The 26,263-nt window shown below is 42.0% G+C and overlaps 1 protein-coding gene across 3 annotated transcripts in view; it reads left to right on the top strand.

The window, feature by feature from the left end:
- The window catches only part of LOC117900400 (hemicentin-1), a 110,315-nt gene that overhangs the window by 63,446 nt on the left and 20,606 nt on the right, over positions 1-26,263 (top strand). For all 3 annotated transcript variants that reach the window (XM_034810754.1, XM_034810756.1, XM_034810755.1), the window contains exons 3-4: positions 18,384-18,644; positions 19,178-19,374. In XM_034810754.1, coding sequence (XP_034666645.1) covers positions 18,384-18,644; positions 19,178-19,374 — 458 coding nt within the window. The remainder of the gene's footprint in view (positions 1-18,383; positions 18,645-19,177; positions 19,375-26,263) is intronic.

Below are 26,263 nucleotides of genomic sequence, written 5' to 3'. Positions count from 1 at the left end.
CTGAGTGCCTTTGCTGCTCCCATGTATCCTTCCACAATTTTTCCTGCTCCCAAATCAAAAATACTTTCCCTTTAAGCCACCATTTCAAGGGCCCTTTAAGCTGTAAGCCAGCAAATGACAACAGCATTAAAGGAGAGAGTGAGGAGCGTTCAAAAATACCATTTAAAGTGAATTATTCATAAAGTTTCTGAGTTGAAAGATGGCGAAGTGGAGGCGGAGGCGGTTTGGGCCAACTGCTTCCTGTGTGTCAGGGCCATGGCTCCTCGCTCTTTCTCTCTCTGCGGCCTTCTGCGGTTATTGCGGGCGAAGAAACGGCGGCCGGAAGTACACGTTGACAAGTCGCACTTCGTACAGCGTACAACTTCCGGTGGCGGCTTTCGCCCTTTCGGTGGTTGTGCCATTGCCTCCAAGCACAGCAGAGCCAGCCAGCAGTCAGCAGGCTCAGGGCTGCTTTATGAACTTCATATGTATGACCGGACCGGACCGACCTACCTCAGGAGCCAGAACCCCTGTGACGTCTTTCTACACCTCCCGCCACACCCTTCCTCACATTCCCTTGCTTTACCAGCCCCCCCTGCATTCCTGCGTATTTGCATAGAGGGTCAACCAAAACCAAAGCCAGCCAAAGCAACGACGCGACGTTCCTAAGATTGTTGTTGCTTCAGTTCACATGCTGTGGGTACCCTGTAGAGCGAGGGTGGGGAGAAAGCGGGTATACCAAACCATAACAAGAGTACTAGACTATTGCAATCAAGATGAAAAGGTGCCTAGAAATTATAAAAATATGCGTAGATCTATGGATTGTTATTTTAAACCAATTTGTTGGCTCTAGATCGAAATTACACTCAAGATTTTCGTATTTTTGACTAAAAATCATCACTTTCGGATAATGGAGAGCACAGGTTTAGTATGTAAAATGAAAGAAATGGTCTAGGAAGCTGATATATTCAAAGATTTATCAATATTCCTAACGAAGCAAACACTGCTAATGATGCAAACTAGTAAAGAAACCTTTTGAAAATTATTTGGCATAAATGAACCTATTTTCGAGCACTCTTCTCCAGAGCTTTCCCACGATATTTCCCATTATAAAAGCTGCAAGAGGTATCCCTTTAGTCGTAATATCCATTTATGGCAAACCAGCTTGTTGTGCCCCATGCATGTGTGTGTCCTTGTGTGCTCCTTGTATGCGGTCACATATGCATGTGTACATATCTGCGGGCTTAAGCTAACTTTAAATTACGCTTAGCGACTGAAATTAATTTACGCAATGCCACCAGCAGCAGAACAACAATACCCAAGGCCCCCAATGGCAAGTGGCAAGAACCACACACACACACGCACACACGCTTCAGAGGTGGCTTCTGGTTATGTGCCACATGGCGCGGCACTAAGCCTCTTGTGTGTTTGGTGGGTGAGCTGTGGGCCTGGGTTTTGGTTTGTCCATTGCATTTCGTGGGGCAAATCTGTAAAATCTGTAGAGATCTCCCAGTGTGCGTGTGTGCCGTAGGTCGTAAAGTCATTTAATGCGCCCAGCTAAATGTGGGGAAGAAAGGTCATTAAATGTGTTTGGGTTTTTGATTTTTGAAACGTTTTTGATTGATTTATAGTCGAAGTGTCAGGTTATTGGGCTGTAAATTGAGGTTTGAGAGTGATTGGACAGGGGTTTTGGTGGCTACCAAAAAGGTTATGCTCTGCGTGGCAATGAAATGACAGAGCAAAGAGCGCTAGAGACAAGAATATGTGCTACCGGGAGGTGGAAAAATATTTTTAGTTTTATGGAAATATTTTGAATGTTGATGTTAAAGCAGGGGAATTATCCCTTAGCTATACTTTAAGCAGTTTTCTAATGAAAGAAAAGCCTTCTCCTATCAAAACCCTTTCTGCACTTTCCATTTATTGAAAACAATTAAAATATTGGAAATACTTTCTAGTCTCAGGTTGCCCTGCCTGCCACACACAGACAATTTCCCAGCAACTATTTAATGTACTTGATTTTCCACAGAGACAGAGTCTCATAATGGTGCTGGCTGCCTGTCGTCTAAGCTTTTCGCAAATGTTTTCCTGCACATTACGCATACGTCCCGCAGTGCATTCGTGTCTCGTGGCTGGGATTTTTCGAGGGGGGGTGTGGAGCGTGGCATGAAAATGTCGCGCGCTCGAGGGGGTGTGAGTGGTAAAAGTTGATGTTGCTAAATTTGTTGTTTATTATTTGCTGGCTGTTATTGTTGGCTGTCGCGAGGACAACGACAATGATGTCCCGCCAAAGGCAGTGGCAGTGGCAGTACCAGTAGCATCCTTTGGGTTTCACATCCTTCCTGATGTTCCACCCACCGATTCCCTGTGTCCCCTTTTTGGGGGAATGTTTCGACGTAAGTGATTTGGAGACACCTGCTTAACATGTTGCAAGTTAGACGAAAGACACTTCTCCTCCTCGTCTCGTCTCTTCTCTTCTTACTTTTGTGTCGACATTTATTAAGCTCGTTGTTGCTCCTGTTGTCGCTCTTGTTCCTCCCGTTTTTCCACCTGTTCTTGTATTTGTTGCTCCTCCTGTGTATGTTTTGTGGCTGCCTTAATACCAGTTTTAGCTGGTGAGCTACAACACCCCGAAGGGAAGCCATTAACAGCCTTTTCGGTGGCGCCTCCCAAGAAAAGGAAGCCACTGTGCCACCAGCGACAACAGACACATGTCTTGTCTGCATCTTCCTTAGCCATAAACTTTGGCTCTTCCTTGCCGCGGACAACTAACATAAATTTTGATGTAATAATTTTTCTAATCAGAAAATGAATATGCCGCGCCGCATTTTCAAGCGACATTTTTTATAAATACTCTTTTTTGGGGTGGGGTAGAGTGATATTTTGAAGAGGTTTGCAATATAGTCTATAAATTCGATTAGGAACTAAATTTAAGTGCTTACCTTTTGGTCACTTTTAGGTAATGTTTTCGCTTAATTCGCATGATATTTCGGCGTAGTTCGAGGAAAGTTTGTGTAGATGAGTCCAAACTGACAGGATTGAATCGGGTATAGCTGCAAGAAAAGTTTCAAAATTAATTTCAGTTTTTTACTTTTAAAATTCTTAAAGATATTTAAATATTTTTTATTTTTACAAAAGCAAAGCTCAAGATTGCAGCACTACCACATAATTTATTTTAATAATATTTCTGAATGTCCTAAGGCCTTTGAATTTATTTCCTGAATTTTCCAACCAGTTTCCATTGGTTCTATACCTTCCTGTAGGAATATTTTCTGCATAATAATCTCCATTTATAATCTCTGTTTTTTTTTTGATGGTTCATTCATAGCCAGTGCATCTGCCGCTTCGTTGTCATCAAAAATCTATAATTTCTTGCTTGTTAAATATATTTTTAAATGCCACAAAATGGCGTTCGTGCTTCAACTTTGTTGCTGGCTGCCTGCCACTGCTGCTACTTCCTTCTGCTGTTTGTCATTCGCCGTTAAAATCAATTTACGACAAAATAAACACACGCACTGTCCTGAAATGCCGGGGAAGGGACACTCTCCCCCCACTCTCTAGGCTCCCTTCAGCTGTCTCCCAGTTCTATCACACAGCTGGCTCTCTTTCTTCTCTGTTTGCATTGCTGCCTGACTGCCTGCCTGGCTGTTGTTTGTTTGTTTCCTGTTTGGCGCTGCTGCTGCTGCTGCTGCTTCTGCTGTCACAAGCACCAGGAGCAGCCAGAAAACCCGCGTGGCCCTCTCACAGAATGTAGCCAGGAATCACTACCAAAAGTCTGGCGATGTCACCTTTAATGTAGAAATATTTTTATCCCCCACTCCAACGCTCCTTCCTGCTGCTGCTACAGTTTGTTGTTTGACAGACAATGAAGAAGGTTGTTCCGGGGGGGGGCATATTTTTCATGGGTGGAAAAAGCTTATCGAAAATTGGCTTAAGGATGTGCGTGTATGCCTACAAAAAATGTAATGGACAGCTGACCCAACGCTCCTTCCTCCCTGCCCGAGTATCCTGCTGTTTTTAATGTCCAAACGGAAAAACTTTAAGTCCAGGCGAAAAGCATAGTTTATGGCCAAAGTTTATGAGGGGTGAAGCTCATTAAGTGCGGGAATATCACAGAGCAACATCTCCATTGAGCTAGCAGGAAGGATAACAGAGTGACAGGGTGGAAGAGCAGTGTGTGTCCTCATTAAAATGTTGCAGTGCAGGGATTTAGGATTTTTATCAAAGCAGCAGGGCAGATGCTGGGTTACAAATTACACAGATTGAAAGGTCCATTAAAGGTTCAAGGAAAATGTTGAGAAAATAATCAAATAATAAGAGTTTTGGGGTAAAATTAAGGTGAATATTTGTAGAAATATTTTGAGAATTAAGTGAAAGTTTTTGTAAGGAAGGAAATAGTTTTTTGGGTTATAAATAGATTACAAACATGAAAATTTATAACTTAAATTCAGTTCCTTCCACTGCAAAATCTCATCTTTTTTCAGTTTACCCAAAAATTTAAGCCGTTATCCGCATTGATTAAGAAAATCCTCAATAATAAAGTAAACTTCACCTGACACCAAATTAAGGAGTCGTGCCTTCCCGCCCACCCAGCTGCTCGAAAAGAGGAAAATAAAAATTAAAATTTGATGAAAACAGACCAGCGAGCTTGAGGCTTTCGCTCCCCCTTCTGCACTGCCGTGAATAACCCCCCTCTGGCCAGAATTCTGCCATCGAATACCACAGACTCGTCTCATCTTTTTCGCAGACCCGGACGGACCCCCGACAGACAGCTTAAGTCGTAACGTAATTTTCGAGGGGAATATTTGAGCTTCTGCGCTGCCGCAGCAATTAAAAATTCAACGCGAAAAATCAACAAGCGGGGGGAAAGAAATCTGTTCGGCATTCATCTGCTCGATAGCTGGTAGCCGGCAGCCGGCAGCCGGTAACGGGTAACCTGTTACCAATCAATGGGTCTTGGCCCGGGGATCAAATGGCTATCCGAGGCTGCTCATGCTCTGGGGGTTCTGCTCCTGCTCCAGGCTGCTGCTCTGGGGTCCCGCTCCGGAGTCGCGCTCCTTCTCCGAGGTTGATGAGCGTGCCATGCCCTGCCGCAGGTGTGCAAAAATGTTGAGAAGTTGTGGGGTCTGTCTGTATCCTCTGTCGGAACTCTCCTCATCAACAAAATAACAATGAATGTGGTGTTGGGGTTGGCTTAGCCTTGAGGGGTTTCTCTCTCACACCCTCCCTGGCGGCAGCAGCTGTTACCCCTGGCAACCCATGGGGGCAACCCACGCAGCAGCGCAGAGCTGGGCAGACATTATTGCTCCCGCGAGGCCCAAAAGCAAAACAAAACAAAAAAAATAAATACATAGTTTCGGCCCCCCGTTAAATCCCATGCACCAAAAATGTTCTATGGTCCTTGTGCCAAGGGTTAAAGGGGGATGACAACGCTTGTCGATGATGGCTATGGGGCTGGGGAATGGGCAGGGAGAGTGGGCAGTGGAATGGGCATAGGCTGGGGAATGACGATGATGATGATGATGATTAGAAGGAACGGCCTCCAAGGAGGCAGCAGTTGGGTCTCTTTGGCCCATTGCCTTAATTACGTGGAGATAAGAAACGCAAATATAAATATGGCAACGCCTCTGAGTTTTGCGGCTACTGTGGGGCCACAGTGAGGATTCGTGGTAGGAAATAAGCAATAAGGTATGAAAAGAATGGAGCGCATTAATTGAGATAAAATTAGACTAAAATTTGACACATATCTTTTCTTTAGAAGTGTTTTAAAAATTAATATACAGAAATTTATGTGCTTTATGAGGTGAAATTTGTTATTAAAAATTTAGTTAGTAATTATTGAAATTGAAATGAATGGAAATAAATCTATAGAATTTATTGGTGCTTAGTTAGTGGTCTTTTCGTTCACCCAAAGATAATTATTACCTTTGGAAAAGAAGTTCCATGCTTCCATAAATCTCTAAAATTTCCAGAAATTCAATTCTTTATGGGGCAGACATAATTTAATTCCTAGAAATTATTTACATTATGATTTTAGATAAATTGATTAAGATATTGGGTGCTTTTTTCCATAAATATTTTTTAGACCTTCTTTTTCGACTTCTCACCAAGCAGAAATTGAGATAAATTTATTCCTTGTAAAAAAATCACGAATAATATTTTCTTTTTAGAAATATTTCTTCTCTCATTCCAAGAGAGTTTTCTACACATTTTTCGTCAAGTGAATTCCCACCCAGCACAGTCTCCACTGTAATTACCCTGAACGAGAGCGACACACAGCGAGTAAGCCACTGAAGAGGGGGTTGGGCTTTGTTGGGCTGTTGGGAGCTGGTGGCCGGGGGAGGTGGCCCTGTCCCCCCACAACTCAAAGTGGAAGTTTGAGCGCAACAGCTGCGCTCACTAAACGCTCCGGCATAAACATAAAAAGTCTATGAAACTGTCATAAAGCAGGCAATAGAACTCAACGAGCAACGAGGGGGTGGCCGGAACTGCGTCCAACCTGCCACGCCTCCAAAAGACACAACACCGCCCAACGGGTGGCCTTGTCAGTGGCCTAAAACTCATTTGTAAGGCGTTGCCGTTGACTCATAAAAAAAAGCAGAAAGCGAAGAGTGAGCGAATGGAAACGCAGCAGCAAAAAGAAATTAGACTGGCAGCAGATTCGGTTTTTTGGAGCCCATTAGCTTAAGGGGCCAGCGAAAACTCTGCTGAAACTGTGCAGAAACTTGGCCTAAACTGTCATCTAGGGGCTGTGGCTGTGCTTTCAAATTTTGTTGAAGAGCCAAGCAGCCAAGCAGCCAAGCAGGGAGCCCCAGAGTATTTTTCTGCTTCGACAAAGTCAAAAATTATCTAAAAAACATCGAGGGAGCCCCTAGAAAAGGACTAAAAGCGGCGTATATTTTGGTACAGGACTTTGCAAGAGGAGCTTAGCCATTTCATTGTTTGTTAGTGTGTGTTTTACAGGGGGTATTGTGTATGTGTGTGTGTGTGTGTTACGAAAAGATTATGCGCTTATAATGGGTCCGCAAGTTTTTGGACCAAAACAGCAAATCTCTACAAAATTGGCTTTTGAGCGCACCATAAAATGTGTAAAGCGAAGAGGCTGCTCCCAAAAGCGAGTGAGCATTACACTGTCAAGCGGTATTGGGGTAGATAGGATATGAGGTCTAGGCCAAACAAAACCCACACATAAACGGCAAGCAACTCCGCTGGCTCCAGTGTAAACAAAAGGCCCATAAATTAAACCAGAAACGAAGCGAAATATACTCCAAAGAGTGGGGTGTGGGGGATTTGCACACATGTGTGTGTGTGTGTGTGTGTGTGTGTGTGTGTGTGCGTGTGCCTCGTAAAACGCAACATAATGAAACATTATAGAAATCATAAAAATCAACATCATATTTTTATGCATAACAAAAAGAGAGAAGCAAAGCAAAAGCAAAAGCAACAAAACATTTGAGGGGCAGACAAAGCCAAACAATTGCTGCAGCAAAAAGCAAAATATGCAAAATATGAAAAGAGTGAAAGAGAGCAAGCAGTAACAGAAACAACAAGAAAACACATAAAACAAGAGCGAAAGAAGGTGGAGAGAGTGTGGCAAGGGAACTCTCGGGAGTGCAACGACTAGGGAATGCGCTTTGGGGCAGAGGGGAAGATTCATTTATTGAATGGAGTTCTCCATGCCTCGAGAGACTTCCTCAAGGCCTGCAAATAATTACCCAAGTAATACCTGAACTTGACTAGAATTTATGGAGTAAAATATTCCTATAGTTCCTATAATCATTGCCCTTTCTGTCCTTTATTTGTCAATGTGTCAGACAAGTTCAATGTAAAATTGAAATTGTTTGTAAATTTGTGGCATTAATCTTCGATTTGCCATTTGATTGCTGATGATTTCTATGGAATTGTCTGCTGGGGAGGTTCGTTTGTGGCTTTCCTTCAGCGAACTCCGTTCCCATTGCACGGCATAGATTCTGCTCCACAACAAGATCAATGAGTTCAATGCATTCAATTTTCCTTCACTCCCTTGAGTGTGCTTCAGTATACGCTACGATGGGGCCTGGTTCGAGCCATACACGATCCAAGGTTCTATGGCAGTCAAATCTGGCAGTCAAATCCAAGCATAGTCGAATTTTCTGTCTGTTCAATTGTTCAAATTCCAGCTGAACTTCCTTTTTCAACATAATTCTCCATGGGAATCATAGCTCTTCCCCTACAGCACATACCCCATTCGAAGAAAGTGCCACCAAAAATTATGCTAAGTAATGCAAAGTGTCCCCACAACATACACAAAAGATCTGCTGGCTGCTGTCTGCTGTCTGTGTGTGTTCAGGGCATGTTCCTCATACTTCTCATGGCCATGCATGGTCGTAAATAAGCTGCGCGGCAGAATATTAACAGGAGTTCAAGGATAGCACAAACACAGTGGGAAAACCCCAACCCTGGACCCTCCACAATAGGAGGCAGCTGGCAAAAAGAGAGGCAGAGCCCAACACGCGGGAGAGACCCATAAATTATGTAGCTTCTCACTTCTGGTTGCGTTCTGGTTGCAATTTCCTTCTAGGCCTTTTCCGTGCCCACAAATTATAACTAAAGGAAGGAAGAAGGCCCTTCTCCCGGGTGGCCAAAAAGTACTTTCCTTTTGTTGTAAATGCGAGGGTGGGCTTCCCACCCACCGCTGACCAGCAGAACTCTGTGTCATGTTAACATTTATTTTCCACAGTCATTTTGATGGCGAGGCAGAAAATTGTGATTGCCAGAGCCATTTGACAGAATCTCAATTTTTATTTATTTATTTTAAATGTGAAAAATTTATAATTTAAATATTAAATATATTTATTTTTATCAAATATTTGAATTTTAACGTCAAAAACTAATTGAAAATAATTTCTGATACTAAAATGATGGTAAAAAAATGTTCCTTAATTATTTTAATAGGAAAAAATATTTCAGTTAATTATGAAACATTTTTTTAGACTTGAATTAAATATTTTTGAAGCCAAAACAATTTCCTTTTACAATATATGTAAATCAAAATTTCGTATTTAAATCCAACTCTTCGCTTCTCATCTCCTTTTTCTCGGCGTGCACAAAGAATTGCTAGTTCCAGCACAGATTTCCTCTTTCCGAAAAACCCCAACAATAAACCAAAAGAGATTTAACACTTCAACACATTCACATAGACTTGGATACCTTTTGGCTTCACAGAACACCAGAAAAAATCATAAACTATAGCTCAAAAAATGCCAAAAAGCGAATCCAAGCCGCAAGCATAGAGTTTGCAGCTGCTACCGTGCCGCACTGGAAAAAAAACCCCAAAAATGGCAGCCCACCACCCACTGTGCCCCTCGTGCACTCTGCAGCTGTCAGTGGTTTGACTTTTGCTTAACGTTTTTGCCCCTGCAGCAGCAATGGAGGAAGCCCCTACTACTCATCCCGCAAGTTATGATTTATGCACATTGCTCTCTGTGAAATCTATTGAGAAATCAGTGACAGTTGAGAAATATGGAGGAGAGAGAGAGAGAGAGAGCAGAGAGCAGCAGATGGCAGCTGCTTCTTGTGGGTTTCTCTTGGACATTGCGATGATGCATGTGGCAAGCATTTCTTTTACTCTCTCTCTCTCTCTCTCTCTCTCTTTGTGTCTCCTTTAATATTGTCAATATGAAGAGTCATTGCGGCTTTTAAGCATGTCTCTTTTTCACTCTCTCTTATGTGTGTCATGAATAAACATGGCTTCAGCCCCACGGCCCAAAAAAAGAATGAAGAAAAACGCAAACAAACAAAGAAATTTCCCAGCAGAAGAACAAAACAAATGCAATCTCACTTAGTCACTCAACAGGCTTATGGCCTCCGCCTCTTCACTCTGTACCCCACAAGTGCAAAGGGAATACAATCCTCCCCCCAATCTCCCCTCTTTGGCATACATTTGTCATGTAATTGACTTTGATTCGGATTCCTGGTGGGCGCCTCCTGAATACGTCCAAAAATTGTGCAACATTTTCTCAGGATTAATTCCGGTTGGTCAGAGCGACAGAGAGAGGATTAGGAACAAAAGCTGATCACATTTGTGGCCATAAGGAAATAGACATTTTCGGTTTAAGGCGTGGTAATATTTATATGGGATTTATTTTCTATTTTGAAGAGTCGTAATCGGGCAAGTGTTTTAAGTCATTTTTAATGGAGTTTTAATAAATAAATTGAAAAATGAACTGAGAAATAAATTGAAGATTAGATTCAAGAATTAATTCGTTGTGGAAAACTTTTTATCGCTACCATAAAATCGAATAAATGTATTAATAAATAGAAAGATCTTAAAATAATTGAAAGAACAAAATAAAATATGCATTAAATATTAATACTAAAGAATAAAAGTTTAAAAGAGATTAAAAGCAGTGGGGAAACACTCCTAAATTACCAATTATTCTTCTATTTCATTAACTCCCTTACCAGTATAAATTGAAAGTGTTACCAAAAGACCTTGGAGCAACGTCGAGCCCCCCAAGGAAATGTTTGAAATATTAAAACATTTCCAGATCCCTGTGGCCCTGTCTCTCAAATGAATATTCAAATATTCATTTCGATTCATGCAAATTGCTTTTCCTTCCACTCATAAATAGTCAGTGGGGTGCACAACATTTGAGAGTGGCATAGGAACTGTGGAGTGGCACAAGGAGTGGGGGAAGTGGTGTGTCAGGAGGCAAGGACACATATTGAAGGGAAAAACTTTCAGAATGTTGGCAACCTGATTGTAGTCCTTGCCCCCCTCTAATCAATTCTGTAAACATGACACCCAAAAAAAGGTGGAAACCTTTAAGAAATCACCTGGAAATTATGGGGGGGCCAGGGCCATTATCAGCCATAACTTTGACCTTCGAGAGGGTGAAGGGGTGAGGGTCGGCGGGTTGGGGCTGTCTTTTGGGGTGAACTTTTCACGTTTCCCTTATCAACACCTGGTGACAGTGACACTAAAACCTTTGCCAAGGCAGCAAGGATAATGTGTGTTCGTTCGGTACCGTTAGTGGTGCTGCTGCTACCGGCTGTCGCACTGTCTCTGTCGCTCTCTCTGTCGTTGTCGTTGTCGCTGTCGCTGTCTCCCTTTGGATGACTGCCTTGACCTGTCATATCGCTGTCATTTGCACACATTTACCGTTAACGTTAAAGAGCGAACACACACACACAGAGAGACAGAGAGAGTGAGCAGGGGAGAGATGGAGCACACAGGCAGGCGGCAACTGTAGCCAAGGCGACACCAAACATCACATAAGGTAAATAGTTTAGCTGGGCAAGGCCACACTCGCAAGGCACACCAGTCCTCCTCCTCTTACTGCTCCTGCTGCTGCTCCTCCACTGTGTATGCCTGTCAGAGCATTGCATTGAGTTTGAAAAGCACAAAGACTAAAGCCCTGGGTCCTCCTCCAGCTGCTGGATGAGTTCCCAATCCGTGCTCCGTCGCTTGGACAGCAGATAAAGTCAACACACATCCATACACACACACACACACACATCTCTCCACTGGTGTGTTGGCTGGAGACAGCATCAAATTGCCAATAAGAGTTTTGCGGGAGAGGTATAGCTAGGTGGACATGACAACCCTGGTTCGTTAAAGGCGCGGCAAGCTGCCGCTTAGTGGCAGGGGCAGGGGCAGCTGAAACCCTAGCCATTTATAGAAATTTTTGCACAAGAGCAGTGCAAACACTGGACAGGACATGAAGGAGTGCAGGAAGAGTGTGGCCCAAGATAGAAGCTTGTATTTTGTGGAGAGACATACAAAAGTACATAAATGTGTACAGAAATACATACATACATATGTATGTATGTACATATATACATTAATACATAAATATTTATGCACGCTGGTAGTTTTTCTAGATTTAGTATTTTCGCAGTGTGTTCAAAGCATTTTCTTTAATAATTTTCTGATATTTATTAGATTTCATGTTCTGATGTTTCATTTTAGTCCAGTATTTTTCAACCATTTTCTAGTTTTTTCCGAAATTTTCTAATTTGTTCTACTATTTTCAGTCATTTTGCTGTAATTTGTTCTGGTTTTTACTTATTCTGAAATTTTTATGGAATTTTCTGGTGATCTTTTAGTGATTTGAAAAACTTTTTCTATCACTGTTTTCAGTTTTTGTCTAGCTTTTTCCTAGTGGAAGTTCTATTGCCCGTAAGATGAAAAATAATCTGTATACCTAGGATATTATTACGGTATATTATCAGAAACTGTTTTTAACAGTTTGCTTAAGTAGTTGGATTTATTTATAGACCGTTCAAGGATTTGTATAGAATTTTCAAGAATTGTTGTAGTATTTTTATGGCATCTCTTAGGGTTTTATAGAAATATTACCACAAAAAAATTGCACATTATTCTATAAGCTATAATTATCAACAAAAGTGCGTATCTACCTACAACATACCCTTGCAGCATACAGTGCCCGATTAACTACCGCATACAACACATGAAGCACAAAGCGTTTGGGAGATGTTAGACCAATAAGCATGATGCATACAGGATACAAACGTAAACCTGCAGCACCCCATGCCCATGCCCATGCCCATGCCCTTTCGTATATACTCCTCGTCCCTCGTCTGTGCTCACGCAACATAAGCGCAGTAGCAGCAGCAGTCACATTTAGCATGAATGTCGCCTTTGCATAACAAATGCTAGCAACATGTTTCAATAATGAGGCGGCAGGCCATCCCAATCCGACTGTACCCTAATCCCCTCTAGCTGCCACTGATGAGCTGTTTCTGCTGCTGGTGATGCTGTTGTTGCATGATGATGCCTGATGCCTGATGCGGCTTTCCTCTGGGCTGCACGTTTGAGACATGCTCTCTCGTACGTTGCATGCAACCACCAAAGGGGTCCACCAGTGCCGCCTGCACAATCCCTGTGGGGGTGGGGTGGAGGATGGGGACAGCCCTTTTGGAATTGGTTGGCACAACGTTTGAGTTGAGTTTCGGACTTGAAACGGCACCAAATTAATCGTTTCCACTGTGCGGTTGCCAGCCACACAGAGGGCAGAGAGCGTCGAGTGTATGCGCCTCATTTGTTATGGCCATTTGCATAAATAAGTCACTGGCACTGCCATTCGAGGCAAACCCACGAAGGGGGGAAGCGGCTGCGTTGGAGAGTCACTCAGTTGACGGAGATTGTGTGAATAACTTGATGAACGCGTGCACCACACTCCCGCTGGCGGGTGCCAGGAGCATTACGCAAGCATATTTGGGCGGGGAACGGTAACAGCGTAAGCTGACTGCTATGTTTTTCGCTGCTTTTTCACATAAATTGGCAAATCTGGCTGTATAGAGGGCCTTTGAAAGAGTTACTTTTATGCTATAAATTTAAAAAGCGTATTTAAATCAGTATTTTCTGGTGCTTTTCTAGCACTTGTCGGTATTTTTCGAGTAGCAGAAATAATTCTTATTTTATGGTTTTTTTTTTAACTAAGAGAAATACAATGGAAAATCCATCAAAGACGGAATTTTAACACAACATTTTTATTCTTTGGGAATTTATTGTATTAACTTTAAAAATAGTAATTTCTGGTATTATTCTGGTATTAAAAATAAAATTTTCTGGTATTTTTTCATAATTTTGTGCGAATAGTTTTAAATTCAAGAATTAAATCATTTATTTGATTATCTTCCAATTAAGTTTCTTCTGATATTTTTCTACAATTATCTTGGTTTTTCGTAGTATTTTTTTGTAATTATACTTTTTCAATGAAAATTCCACCACAGACGCGTTTTTATTGCTAGAAGTTTGAATTTCTGTTTATTTCTCTTATTATCTTGCATTTTGCATTTGTCTTAAGCATCTTTGCTCTAGTTCTTATTATACTTCTCCTGGCAACCTAAGAACTTGCTAAATCTTAAAAAATCCTCGACTTCTTTCGCTGTCATGCGCTGCAGTGCATTATTCTGGAGCATTTCTCTGGCGCATCTTGCGAGCTGCGATTTACAGCTTAGTCCTGTTCTTAATGCAGTTTTAAGCCAAGTTGCAGCTTACATTAAAGATTCTTTTTTAACTAATAATACCTGTTAGTCGCTCCCTCTTGGTTCCTGTGTACATTTTACCCCTGCAAAATGCTGCCCTTTATTGTCAGCTGGAGGCGAAAGTAAAAGTTTAAACAGAAACAAAAGGGCGCACAGAAAACGCACACAATATTTAATGGTCCGAACAGTAGCGAAAAGTCCTTGCCAGAAGACCCCTACCCTGCCATATATTCGTTTTTCTTTCCCCTACTGAGTCTTCCCCTCTTCACGCATTCGACACCCTTTGCTTCGTTACTTTCCCCCTCGTTTTGAGCGCCAAGGGATGCGTGACAATATGCCGTTTAATTATACGTCAGGACCTTTCCCTTTCCCTGCTCGTAACAGTTGCTTCTCCCTGTTGCTGTTGCTGTTTTGCTGTTGTTCTTGTGATATCGCACACACATTTTAAAAGTCAATTATCCGCACATAACGCACATCGTTACAGGCGGGAGGGTCTCTCTCTCGGTCCTGTAGTCCTTTGCCACGCGTCAAATTTGGCGCGTTTACATTTCGCCTTTGCCTTCTCTTTTTTCTCTCTTTGCCGTTCAGCTTCCTTTTTCTTGGCAACTTTCTGCAGCGCCAAAGAGAAAGAACGAAAGAAAGAAGGCGAAGAAAAGTTTATTACTTTCACGAGACGACTCCTTGGCATGCGAATCGAAGCGGGGAGCGGGGCAGGGACGATGGGTTGTCTCGGTAAATTGAATTACATGAGACATGAGACGCGGGTAACCAGCGACGAGAGCCATAAGACTTCGATACTAAACCGATAATAACATAATCAGCCACGGTGTCTTGGCCATGGAATCCTGCCCCTGCCCCCAGACACAGCCACAGCCCCTGCCATATCCTTCATCCTTCAGCCTTTATCCAACTATGAGGGAAAAGTGAGCTTTAGTTACCGTTAACAAGCCAAGTGGCTCGGTCGTTTGCCTCAGGTTTTACCCCCCAGCAGCAGCCCCATTGATAGTGGAAAAGTTTCCCAGCTGAGACGAGGCTCTCTCTGGCCGTCATCTGTGACCAAAATGCTGCCCGCCTATACAGCGGCTACACTGTGCTGCAGGGTTGCGAATGAAATTAAAGTGGTTTAAGAAGAAATTTAGTTTTTAGTTGCTGGAAATATTTTTATCCATGAAAATCAATCAGCAAAATGGTTCGATTGCTGGCTCCAGCTCATAGTCTTCATTCCCTGAACATGTAGGCCAGTGTAATTGTTCAATACTTTCCTTGAAGCACTCTCTAAAGCACACACTGTGCGCTTGTTGCAACTCATTGAGGCAGGAGGCATTCTCATGTAATTGGCTACAATTTGCATAACAATTCTGCGACTGTTTTGCATAAGTCCTGAAACGACAACGACAACGACAACAACGACAACGACGACGACGATGCAACATAATAACCAAAAAGGGAAAAAATAACAAGAACCCAAAGCTGGGGCAGGGAATATGAGGCTGAGAATATGAGGCATAAAATGGAGTGGTGGGTGCAGCATCAGGCAGTGGCTCCAGCGGCGCCACTTATATGCACATTAGAAATTCCCTCTTTTTCGACTGAGGGACGAAGACGACTGCGGCCCATGGCAGAGGCAATTATGTGCTTCGCTTGAGCGGCACTCCACTCTCAAACACACACACACACACCCAACACTAACACTAACACACATTCCCTGCGACTGACTCCCTACCGTACTTCACTTCCTCCCACCCCCCACACACTCTTAAGGATCCCCCGCACTGCCGTCACACTCTTAAGGAACCTTTCAAGACAGCAGCCGCCTCGTAAAAGTCGCTGCCGGAAATGCAATGGCAAAAGCAGTGGCAGGGGCAGCCAGTAAAAAAAAGAATAATCAGTGGTGGGAGTGAGGATTAGGACTAAGTGATACCCTAAGAAATTCTTGAACAATATGTTGAATGGAGCTCGAAGTAAATTACAGCAATATTAATATCTAATGAAAGAATATTCCTACTCTTCATGGTATTTTTATGGGGTTCTTTTTGGTAATTTATTACATAATCATTTTCCCACAATTGGTTTGTAACTCTTACAATTTTTTCTTCAATTTTTGTAATTTTTTGATCATTTTTGATAATTCTCTTTTTTAATTTTACTTATGACAATTCTTCCATTACTTTTATTTATTATATAAAACATGTAGTATTTACCAGGTTACATAACTGGTGGATTTGTTGGTAATGGTATGGTAGCCTTTGCTCAACCCCTTCTAAAAATCATCACACCTCAAACAAAAGCGGAACCCACATAGAACCCAAAGCAAAAAAAAAAAATCGCAGGCCGCTCTACAAAATGCAACCATTTCCTCTCGTACTGTCGTAAGCCCCCACCGCCACCTACACACATTCCTCGTGGAAAGTTATCAAAATTGAAAATTTCTTTCATTTTATTTCCACCCAAAAAACCCAAAAAAAAAAAAATCAACCAAAACAAGAAAACTTTGCATCTCGTTTTGCGCTCGCGTTTCGCGTGCGGAACAGAACAGAACTCTGAACCGAACCGAAGAACTTTATAAGATCCACTTTAATAATGTCGAGTGCTGCTGCTGCCAGCGCTCCTCCTTCAGCTGGAATGCCTTCTGCAGTTCAAGTAAAAATCTCATCATAAGAAATTAAAACTTAAATACAAAAGCCAGAGCCTAGATGAGGAAATGTTGATCAAGAATTTCCTTAGAAGAGGAGGCTGGCTGGTAGGCTGGCTGGCTTGACTTGCTTTTATGCAACAGTTGATTGAGTTTTTCCATTTGGATTTTTTTCAGACAATGTCAATCCTCAATTCAACGTCCATTTGCATTTCCATTTCCATTGCCCATCATCAAGGTAGCACTCCCAAACAGCCATGTTGAATTAATAAAAATGTAATGCCCAGGCCTGGCCAGGCCAGGCCAGAGTCCACCCGAAATTGAGCTAATAAATTTACAAAAATGAGTTCGACGCTTAATTTGCCATGAGCATTTTTCATTTTACTTCACGCCGGGCACGAGCCGAGCCGAGCCGAGCCAAGCCCCTGGTCCATGGCTCTTAAGCCCCTCACCAAAATGAAATCGAGGGAAAAACCCAAAAACACACACAACACAATACACAACAAAAGGAAAAGCTCGGAAAACAGAAGGAGAATGAAAATGAACAACAAGAGCTGAGCTGAGGAGAGGCAGTGCCAGAGAGTTGAAGCTCAAGTGGGGACGGACGGTGAGCCGGCGGACCCATTGAGATGAGGCAGTGGGAAAAGCTACTTAACGAAAACAAGTGAACAGATATTTATTTCACATTCTCTGGAGATGTGGACCAAAGAATGCTCTCTCTTTCAGGGGAAAAGATGGACTACAATTAAAAGGGAGAGTTTTAGTTGTGGGAGACAGAAGAATGGAAAACTATAAGTCTCAGTAGAATGGATAACTTTATTATCGAATATTGCTTATTGCTATTTTGCACATTAAAATAAAAGTTCTATAAGCCTTTCATAAAGTGAGACAGTTTGCCCGATTGTTCGGCATATTTATGGGTTGTAGATTGTTTACATATGGATTGTGCATCAGTTTGTAATTTTCATGGTTGGATTCTGGCAGCTGTTTGATTTGCGAGTTTTGGACGAATAAATTAAAACAAATTGTTATATAAAATATGACCATAAATAGTATAATAAAATATATAACAGCTGCCCCATAATATTGCCAACGTTTAACACACAGCAGAACGAATATTTTATCTGTCAAACTATTTTTTAATATTTAAAAAAAAAATATAATAAAACCGTGATATTTTTTCACCTATTTACGAATCTTGATTACTTTTTAGTATATTTTATGAATTCTATTTTAGAATCTTCAATGTACAAATTAAATATATTCCACATATCACAACGTCCCACAACTTTTCGAGCTTAGCTTTCCATTGTGTGGTAAATTTTTATTGGGGTCTTTGACTATTTTTTAGAAGTTTAAAAAATATTTGTAAATTTGTTTTAAAATATTATATTCCTGTATTTTGTTTGCAAAAATTGTGCCGTCTCAACAAATAGAACCCCAGTTCCATTTCATACCCTTACCCAACCACGACCTACACGCATTAACTCAACAAAAATAAATAAATATAGAAATATGTGTGTACACTCTGCATACAGACACACACACAGATTGTTGTATTGTAAATCAACAAGAAAAAGAGAGGAAGTGCGCCCTGCCCGCAGTTAATTTACATAAAGTAAAGTAAAAACTTTTTCCCCCGTGTCCTGGCCAACATACTTAACCAGAAGCGAATCCCTCTTTACCCTCATTTTCCTTTCTTTTGCATTTGCCGCATACTTCTTCTGCTCATGGACATAAATTTAATTCTTCAACTTGTTCTTTCTCTCCCTTTTTGCAGCTTGGACTTTCGACCGGGTCGCGGCATTTACGATCTGCAAATAAAGAATACCTCCTACAATCGCGACAATGGACGCTTCGAGTGCCGCATTAAGGCCAAAGGAACCGGTGCGGATGTGCACCAGGAGTTCTACAATTTGACGGTGCTGACGGCACCACATCCGCCGATGGTCACGCCGGGCAACATTGCGGTGGCCACCGAGGAGAAGCCTTTGGAGTTGACCTGCAGCAGCATTGGCGGCTCACCGGATCCCATGATAACGTAAGCCAATGGCCAGAAAGGCCAAAAAGAAAAATTTAAATTGATGTGCTGCTCGTACATTTCGTCTGTCCCACTTCCTCTTCCTCTCTCTTAATTCTTTCTTTCCTTTTTGGCTCTCCTCTTGGTGGTTTTTGTGGTTAAGTAAATCACTTAACGGGGCGGTAGCCTTCATTAATAATCCGTCTGTCGCACATGGTTACTGCAGCTCTTGCTTTGTAAATACCCTATGATAGGAGGGGTATATTGGGTTTAAGATCTTTATACCCAAAAACGTTTGTGGTTCCCACAACTTAACAGCGACAAAGCTGACATTTCATAGCCCTTAAGGTTCACTAATTCCTCAACTAAATACCAAAAATCAGGCAAATCGCATGACATTAACCCTATTATACCTCCCCTACCAGGCATTGCCTAGTCGTAACCATCACCTTTGGCTTTCCTTGCTTATTTTTTGGCACTAAATCCTTGTCTCTTGCTATCCATTCTGATTCGGTACCATTTTCTCTCTCTCTCTCTCTCTCTCTGTTTTGCAGCTGGTATCGTGAGGGCAGCACCGTGCCACTGCAGTCGTATGCTTTAAAGGGCGGCTCCAAGAATCACTATACAAACGCCACACTACAGATTGTGCCCAGACGGGCCGACGATGGCGCCAAATACAAATGTGTCGTTTGGAATCGTGCCATGCCGGAGGGCCATACGCTCGAGACCAGCGTCTCTCTAAACGTCAACTGTGAGTATGACTACGAGTAGATGTTAAATGGGTTTTGGGTTTGGGCTTGGGCTTGGCGGGGTCAGGCGTAGAATTTACGACTTGAGACTGAAGAATTTGCATTACCAGCGTGCCCCAGGCAACAATAACAAACTTTGCTTATGAACTTATGGCTGCAAAAACCTTTCAGATTTAAAGCAAATTTTTAATCTAATTTTTGGTTAATTTATTTGGCAGCCAAAGGAGTAGAAAAACTCACCAAGAGGTGGCATAAATCTATGAAAAAACATCATGCTCTCAATTCATATTTAAACATCAATCTCTCATTCACTTTCGGCACTTCAATCTTCATTAGAGACAAACATCTGTGGCTGTGTGTCGAATGACTTATGTTTCGCCAATTAAAAACCAAAAGTGCAACACAAAACAAACTTCAAAATAGAATAAAACATTTATGCCTGGCAAAAGTTTATTGCATTTTCCATGCGAATCCTCTTGTTGGCCTCTTGCTGGCCTCTTCTTGTATTTCTTTTGTAATTAAAGTTTTTGGCAAAATGCTTTTATGAGAACAGATGTTACCAGTTCCCGTGGCAAATGTTGTCGCATGATCCACGTGACCGAAAATCCAAGCACATGACAGACACATAAAGTGTCTGCAACCACAGTGACACACACAGAGAGGCGTGCAACCCACTTGATTGTTAGTTATTGGACCACAGGACTACAACAGCAGGCGGGAGGAGGAGGCGGAGGGTCGGGTTTGCCGCTGTCGTCTGGTTGTAGTATCAACTTGTCATATTAGTTGGGACACACAAAACGCGTACAACATCCATGTACATGTTTCAGGCTGCGTCAGGATATTAAATGTTGAGCCAACGCTGCGTATGCGCAATCTACTTGTCACTTTTTTCCCATTGAGTTGCATTTAATATAAAATCATTATCATCAGGTTATGAGAAAATCTGCATGCAATTTATGCACTCAAATAAAGTAACAAACTACTAAAAGTCATAAAAAGGAGCCGAGAAAAATATAGTGACACAGAAATAAATATTCATACACTTAGAGAAAAAATGGCATGGATAAGTAAAGAGTAACAGCCGCATATTTCAATTAAATATTCGGTTTAGTTTACTTTGATTCAAATATAAATGTAGTAAACATATTTTTTTAATGCGAATCATTTTTAATTTTAGTTTAAAACACTTTAAAATATCTAAAATGCATTTAATTTGTAAGAAATATATTTAATTTGCAGGAAATATAGTTAATTCTTAGGAAATATATTTAATCTGCATAAATCCAAAAATATTGCATTAAAATTGGAAACTACCCAATTAAAATCTGAACATATAAGATTTATTTGGTTACAAATATTTAATTTAAATGTGCAGCATGTTTATTTCATACATAAAATATTTTTCATTTCGCTTCTCAGTGCCTTTTCTCCAAGTGTCAGAGGAAAACATAAATTGCAGTACAAGCCGCAAAAGTAGACAGCCGCAGCAGCGAGCTAGAACTCATATATGTAGCTGTATCTACGTAGCTGTATGCGTTATGTGTATGTGTATCTTGTCGCTGTTGTCAGCGTAACAAATATTTATAGTCCTTGCTATTTGGCAACAAACACAGCACACACAAAAATAAGAAAAATATAATAGAAAAACCACCAAAAGTAGGAGAAATACAACAAGAAAATGCACGAGGCGATTTCTGGAGCTATTAGTGGTGGTTCGAATTATAGATACCCCGAAACACTTCAAGACTATAGACTGCAGGGAATATTTAAAATTTGTGAATGACAATAATATTAGGAAGAATTACGCAGAAGTTATTCTAATATCCCCTAAGAACCGCTGCCTGAAATTGTTTTCTACCATTTCTGCCACTTCCACATGGTTCAAAACCCTTTCCTTTCACTTCTACAGGGTACACACCCGAAATAATAATAAAAGATACAAGAAGATAAGGAGCACGAACCGAGGCAGCATAACAGACAACAAACAGAAACAAGAATAAATGACAACAGGCAAAAGGCACAGCCAAAGGAGTACAACTGGAAGACGCTAGGGGAGAGGGGTGTGGGAACACAACTGAAGCCAAAGTACAACTCCTTTTATGGGTTAGAAGGCGTGGCAGTTGCAATTTTTCTACCAAACCCCCAACGACGATGGTATTTATGATGCTCATTTAAAATCCATTAGCAGCAGGAGTCAGCCTAGGCCACAGAACAACAAACACAACAGCAAACCACACATGTCTGTGTGTGTCTGTGTGTGTGTTTGCCACACTCTATGGGTGTGTGCTCTCCAGTCCATGTGCATGTGAAGGCACAAGACAAGAGTGTGCCTCCAAGGTGCATTTGAAGAGAGGCGCCCCACGGGGCACCAACGTTCGACGTTCAACAATTGAATTGGGAGCATTTTGGCTTTTGAATGGCTTGGCAAAATGCCTTCGAGGGAGCCACCAATACAGTTTTAGGGCCATTGTAATGGAAGAGAGCGACTCCGGCAAGCCTCTGGGGCATGCAGCGAGGCTGTTTTGTGTGGGTTTTGGCAGTGGTTTATCCCCAAACTAAAGCTAGTCAATTTCCACTCATAATTCTGCTTTAAGCAGGCTGAAAATAATCTCTTAAAGACTCTCCAGAGCTGTCACATCACATTAGAAATTAAGAAATGAACAGAAAAACCTCATCAGTTGCTGTCAGGTTTCACGCACACGTTTTCCACATCTATTTCTTTCTCACATTTCTTTTCTGCAACTAGAAAATTAGATATCCTCCCTCCCTTCCTGCTGCATCCATTTCCCTGATGTACATACAGTTGGACAAGCACTGGGGTTGACAGCAGCAGCAGCAGCAGGCAGGCAGGCAGCAGCCTGCATTGAGACTGATATGAATGCGAAAGCAAAGGCAAGGAAGACACGACTGTCGCATGACTGTGATTGTGATTGATAAGCAATTGATAGCACAAGATGAGAGAGAGGGAAGCAGAGAAAACCAAAGAAGCTATGGGAAAAAGAGGTAGAAAGGGGGGAGAGGAAGAGGGAGAGAGAGGGTAGCCAGCAGCAACAGCATGACAAATGGCAGGGCAATTTTTTAATTGAAAATGTTTGCATGGATTCCTTTATGCTGCTCCTGCCAGTGTCATTTCTCCAAGCATTTCTCCCCATCGCTGTACACTCTCTTGCCTCTGCCTCTTCATGCCTTCCACTCTCTCTTTCTTCTTGGTGTATCCTCTCTATAAATGTATCGCCCTTTGCTCTTCCTGCTTCTGTTTATTTTTACTCCTGCCCCACGACATTCTCACGCTGTCTTTCTCGCAGCGTGCGTTGCGTGTGGTGCCTGCATTTGATTGATTTGTGCCAAAATGAAACCCGCAAATATGCACAGCAACAAAACAAAAACTTAGAGTAAAGAACGAAGCTGTGAATACGCTTGAATAAATATCTGTAGCCTTTAGATCGTAGACTTTGATTGAAACTATTATGTAATAAGTTTTGTTCATGTTTTTGCATGAAAATTATTTTTAATATTTATTTTTGAATTATTTATCACTTTTTTAATGAAAAAGAAGGATCCAAGCCTGATACAAATAATCATCGGTAGAATGTTGTCGATAAATTGCGATAAAAACTCGATTTCTTGTCAATAGAAAATCGTTTAATACAGATTAAGCAATAATTAATCAGACATTTAAAATCAAAATCACTTAAATTTCATACAAATATTTTTAAAGTACAAAAATTCATCGAAAATCAACGTTTTGTTTACCGATCATTAAGATTCTTCATCGTTTCTGCTTTGAGAAGGTTTCCCCCATTCCATTTGCCCCATCTTCCAGCTTCTCCCACTATTTTCCTGCTACCCAAAAGCCTCTTTCCTTTAAAACTTTTCTGCATTGTGAAAAATATCCTCAAAAATCGCAAGACTCGAAAATGCATGGTGTATTTTTGGGGAAAAATAAACTCCCCAATGCGTCATGTTGTCAACGCGGTGGCAAGGACGGACTCGCCTTCTGTTCGACTGTTGAGTGTTTTATAACGTGGTGAAAATCCCCAAATGAAATTATTGAAAATGGAGGAGCACTCTCTTTCTCTTTAGATGGAATCAAAAATGCATATGTATATGTGGGGCAGGCTTTTCATGGCATGACACACACACACACGTACATATGTATGTGGCAAGGACATCAAGTTGCGCATACGCAACGTGGCCACGCATAGACAAAATACGATGTGGGCGGTGAGCGGTGAGCTCTGGCGGCTTGTCAACTTGGCATAGTTTTTCGGTGTGGCACATGTGAGAGGCACGTTCCACATTCCTTGCCGCTGTTGCATCTGTTTCGGTTTAGCAAATGCAATCTCCAGCCGCTGCCGCTCCTGCTGCTGGCAGAGTAAGTGTGGCGGCTCCTTTTTGTGGCTCCTCTAGCTCTAGTGTGTGGCGGCCAGGTGTGTTTGTGCCCCCAGCAGCAGCACGTGACTTTTGTTCAGTTGCATGCGGTGCACGTAATAAACCTTTTTGCCATGGCCCTCTGTACCCTTCATCCACCCACCCACCGCTGTATGCACACGTTTCTTTTTTAGCTTTCATTGGGGGGGAGGATGGGAGGCAGGTCCTTGGCCAAAAAGTCGCTGGCGACGAAGACAAACAGCACTCATGTGTCGTGGGCCGCTGAAGTGGAAAGCAAACCCGTTGAAAAGACATTTCAATTTGAATAAAAAGATGCTTCCTCTATGTGTGGCAGGGGCAGCAGGCAGGGGCAGCGGAAAGGGGCATTGATGTGGAGTGGTTGCACGGCTGCCATGGCATGGCGTGTGCTCTTCAGTTGTGTGGCATGCAAATGCATCTGCAGCACCTGACAATAATGCGCATTAGCCAGAAGATTGCGCGAACAAACAGAAAAGCGCAACCGACAGCTGGAAAATGCCATGAAAATTGCTTCCCCATGGTCAAATATTCAAGCGATAAACTTCCGACTCAATCGAGCAGGCATTGAAATGTTATCGAATGATACAAGAGAAAATGTTTTTATTGGAGAATTGATGGGGTTACATTGGAGTTTAGATTAAATAGGTTGTAACCCATTTCCAGTCGATAAAGTTTTAAGTAATATTTCGCTAAAATGTTTCCTAAATGTTACTCGAATAAAACGTTGTCTAATTTATCGGTTTAACGATATTCAAATCGATTACACCTATAAATATATTGCTAATCAAATCTAATAAGTCAATGCAACATATCTGAGGGCCAAAATCATATTCAGAGAAATAAATCGAAGCAATTATCCTTCTTAAGCGCGCCTGCTATCAAAACTAGTCCCAAATGTTATCGAAATAAATCGATATTGTAATCGAAAAAACAAACTTTATAATTTCCTTGGCCTGTAACTAGCTACAAAAACTTAAATTTCTGCCCAGAAATATAGTAAAGAAATATTTTCAAAAATATTTCCCTACTTTTCTCACACATTTTGTATTTCTAAAAAATATCTACCAATAACTATGGCATATTTATTTACCTCTAACAACTTGAAATACGTAAAAAAATGCTTCAAGCCCCCACACTAACGACACGCTGACAAGACATTCCGAGCGGCAGAGAGAATTCCCTGGGAGCCAGAACCACAATCACATCGTACTTCAGCACGTCGCTGTTCGCCCCCCGTTGTTAAGGGATGCCAATATCATTGGAACAGCAGGCGGAATCAGCAGGAGGCGTAACACCACAGGATAGTACAGCAGGAGCAACAGCAGTGCCGCTGTGGCTTGTCCTTTTTGATTATGCCACTGCCAAAAGGCAAAAAGCAAAGTGCCAAAAAAAGATGCGATGACGACGACGACGGCGACGACGTTTGCTGACTTGGCAACATGAAAACCTTTTTACAGGCCACAAGACCAGACAGAACCTGTCCGAAAAAGCAAGCAGCTAAGGCGTTGGAGACTCGATCTCTCTCTGACTAATGCTGCACACAATTGCAATTAGTGTCAGTGTTAGGGAAGAGCCTTTCGACCAGACCAGGCCTTAACTTCTAGCTGTACGTCTGTCCAGTCCAGCTATTGGCCTGCTTTGCATAACCACAAAAGAAATAAAAAGTGGCAGAGGCAATGGCAAAGACAAACCCCCGGAATTTCTCTGCTGTTATGCTTGAAGATTTTTGCATCGGCTCGGGACAGGCGGAGATTTTTGTGTGTCAGTTTTCTTAAGCTGATTTTCAAGTTTTTCCAGCCAGCGGCCGGCCGGCCAGCAGCGCTTTGGCATCCATTTTAATGAATGCAGTGGAGTCCTGGCGTTGTCCTGCCTGTGCTACCTGCGAGTGCTCTCAACTTGAGACTTTTTCAAGAGGCACAGAGAGAGAAAGGGAGAAGCGAACTTTAAGCCGCTTTAAGCTTGAAATTATAGAAACAAATGTTCCGGCCACGCCAAAAAGGATTCTTTCAGTTGAGTGGAAGATTCTTTCGCTCGAGTGGTGTAGAGTGGAGTGGAGTAGAGTGGAGGTCCTTCTGCCGGCTTAACAGCTTTTGTGACAAAAGCAAATTAATTGCTTTGCCCCCGAATTTCAATTAACTGCACTTTTTGGTTGAACCAACACGGGTAGGGTAGGGGCAGGGAATGGTCAGAGGGGGACTTCATCATCATCGCAGTGCATTGTGCGGTGCAACCGCAAGTGCTATAAAGGACTCCTCCACACAGAGAGGACATTCTCTTCAGCACTTTTGTTTTTGCAGCGGTACGGGGACGTGTGTCACGAATACGAAAGCCAATTCAATTAATTTCCCACCATGCAGCTGCAGCAGCAGTAGCAGCAGCAGCATATGACACCTATGGACCAATGCACAAAGCGCAATCAAGTGCACAATAAAGTGACTGTCGCACCCAGTACTGTACTCTCCTCCCACTGAGCGAACCCTC

The sequence above is a fragment of the Drosophila subobscura genome, chromosome U (assembly GCF_008121235.1).
Source record: "Drosophila subobscura isolate 14011-0131.10 chromosome U, UCBerk_Dsub_1.0, whole genome shotgun sequence".
In the NCBI taxonomy this organism is placed as follows: Eukaryota; Metazoa; Arthropoda; class Insecta; order Diptera; family Drosophilidae; genus Drosophila; species Drosophila subobscura.
The sequence above is the reverse complement of the archived record's forward strand: the minus strand, read 5'-3'. Positions and strand labels throughout refer to the sequence as shown.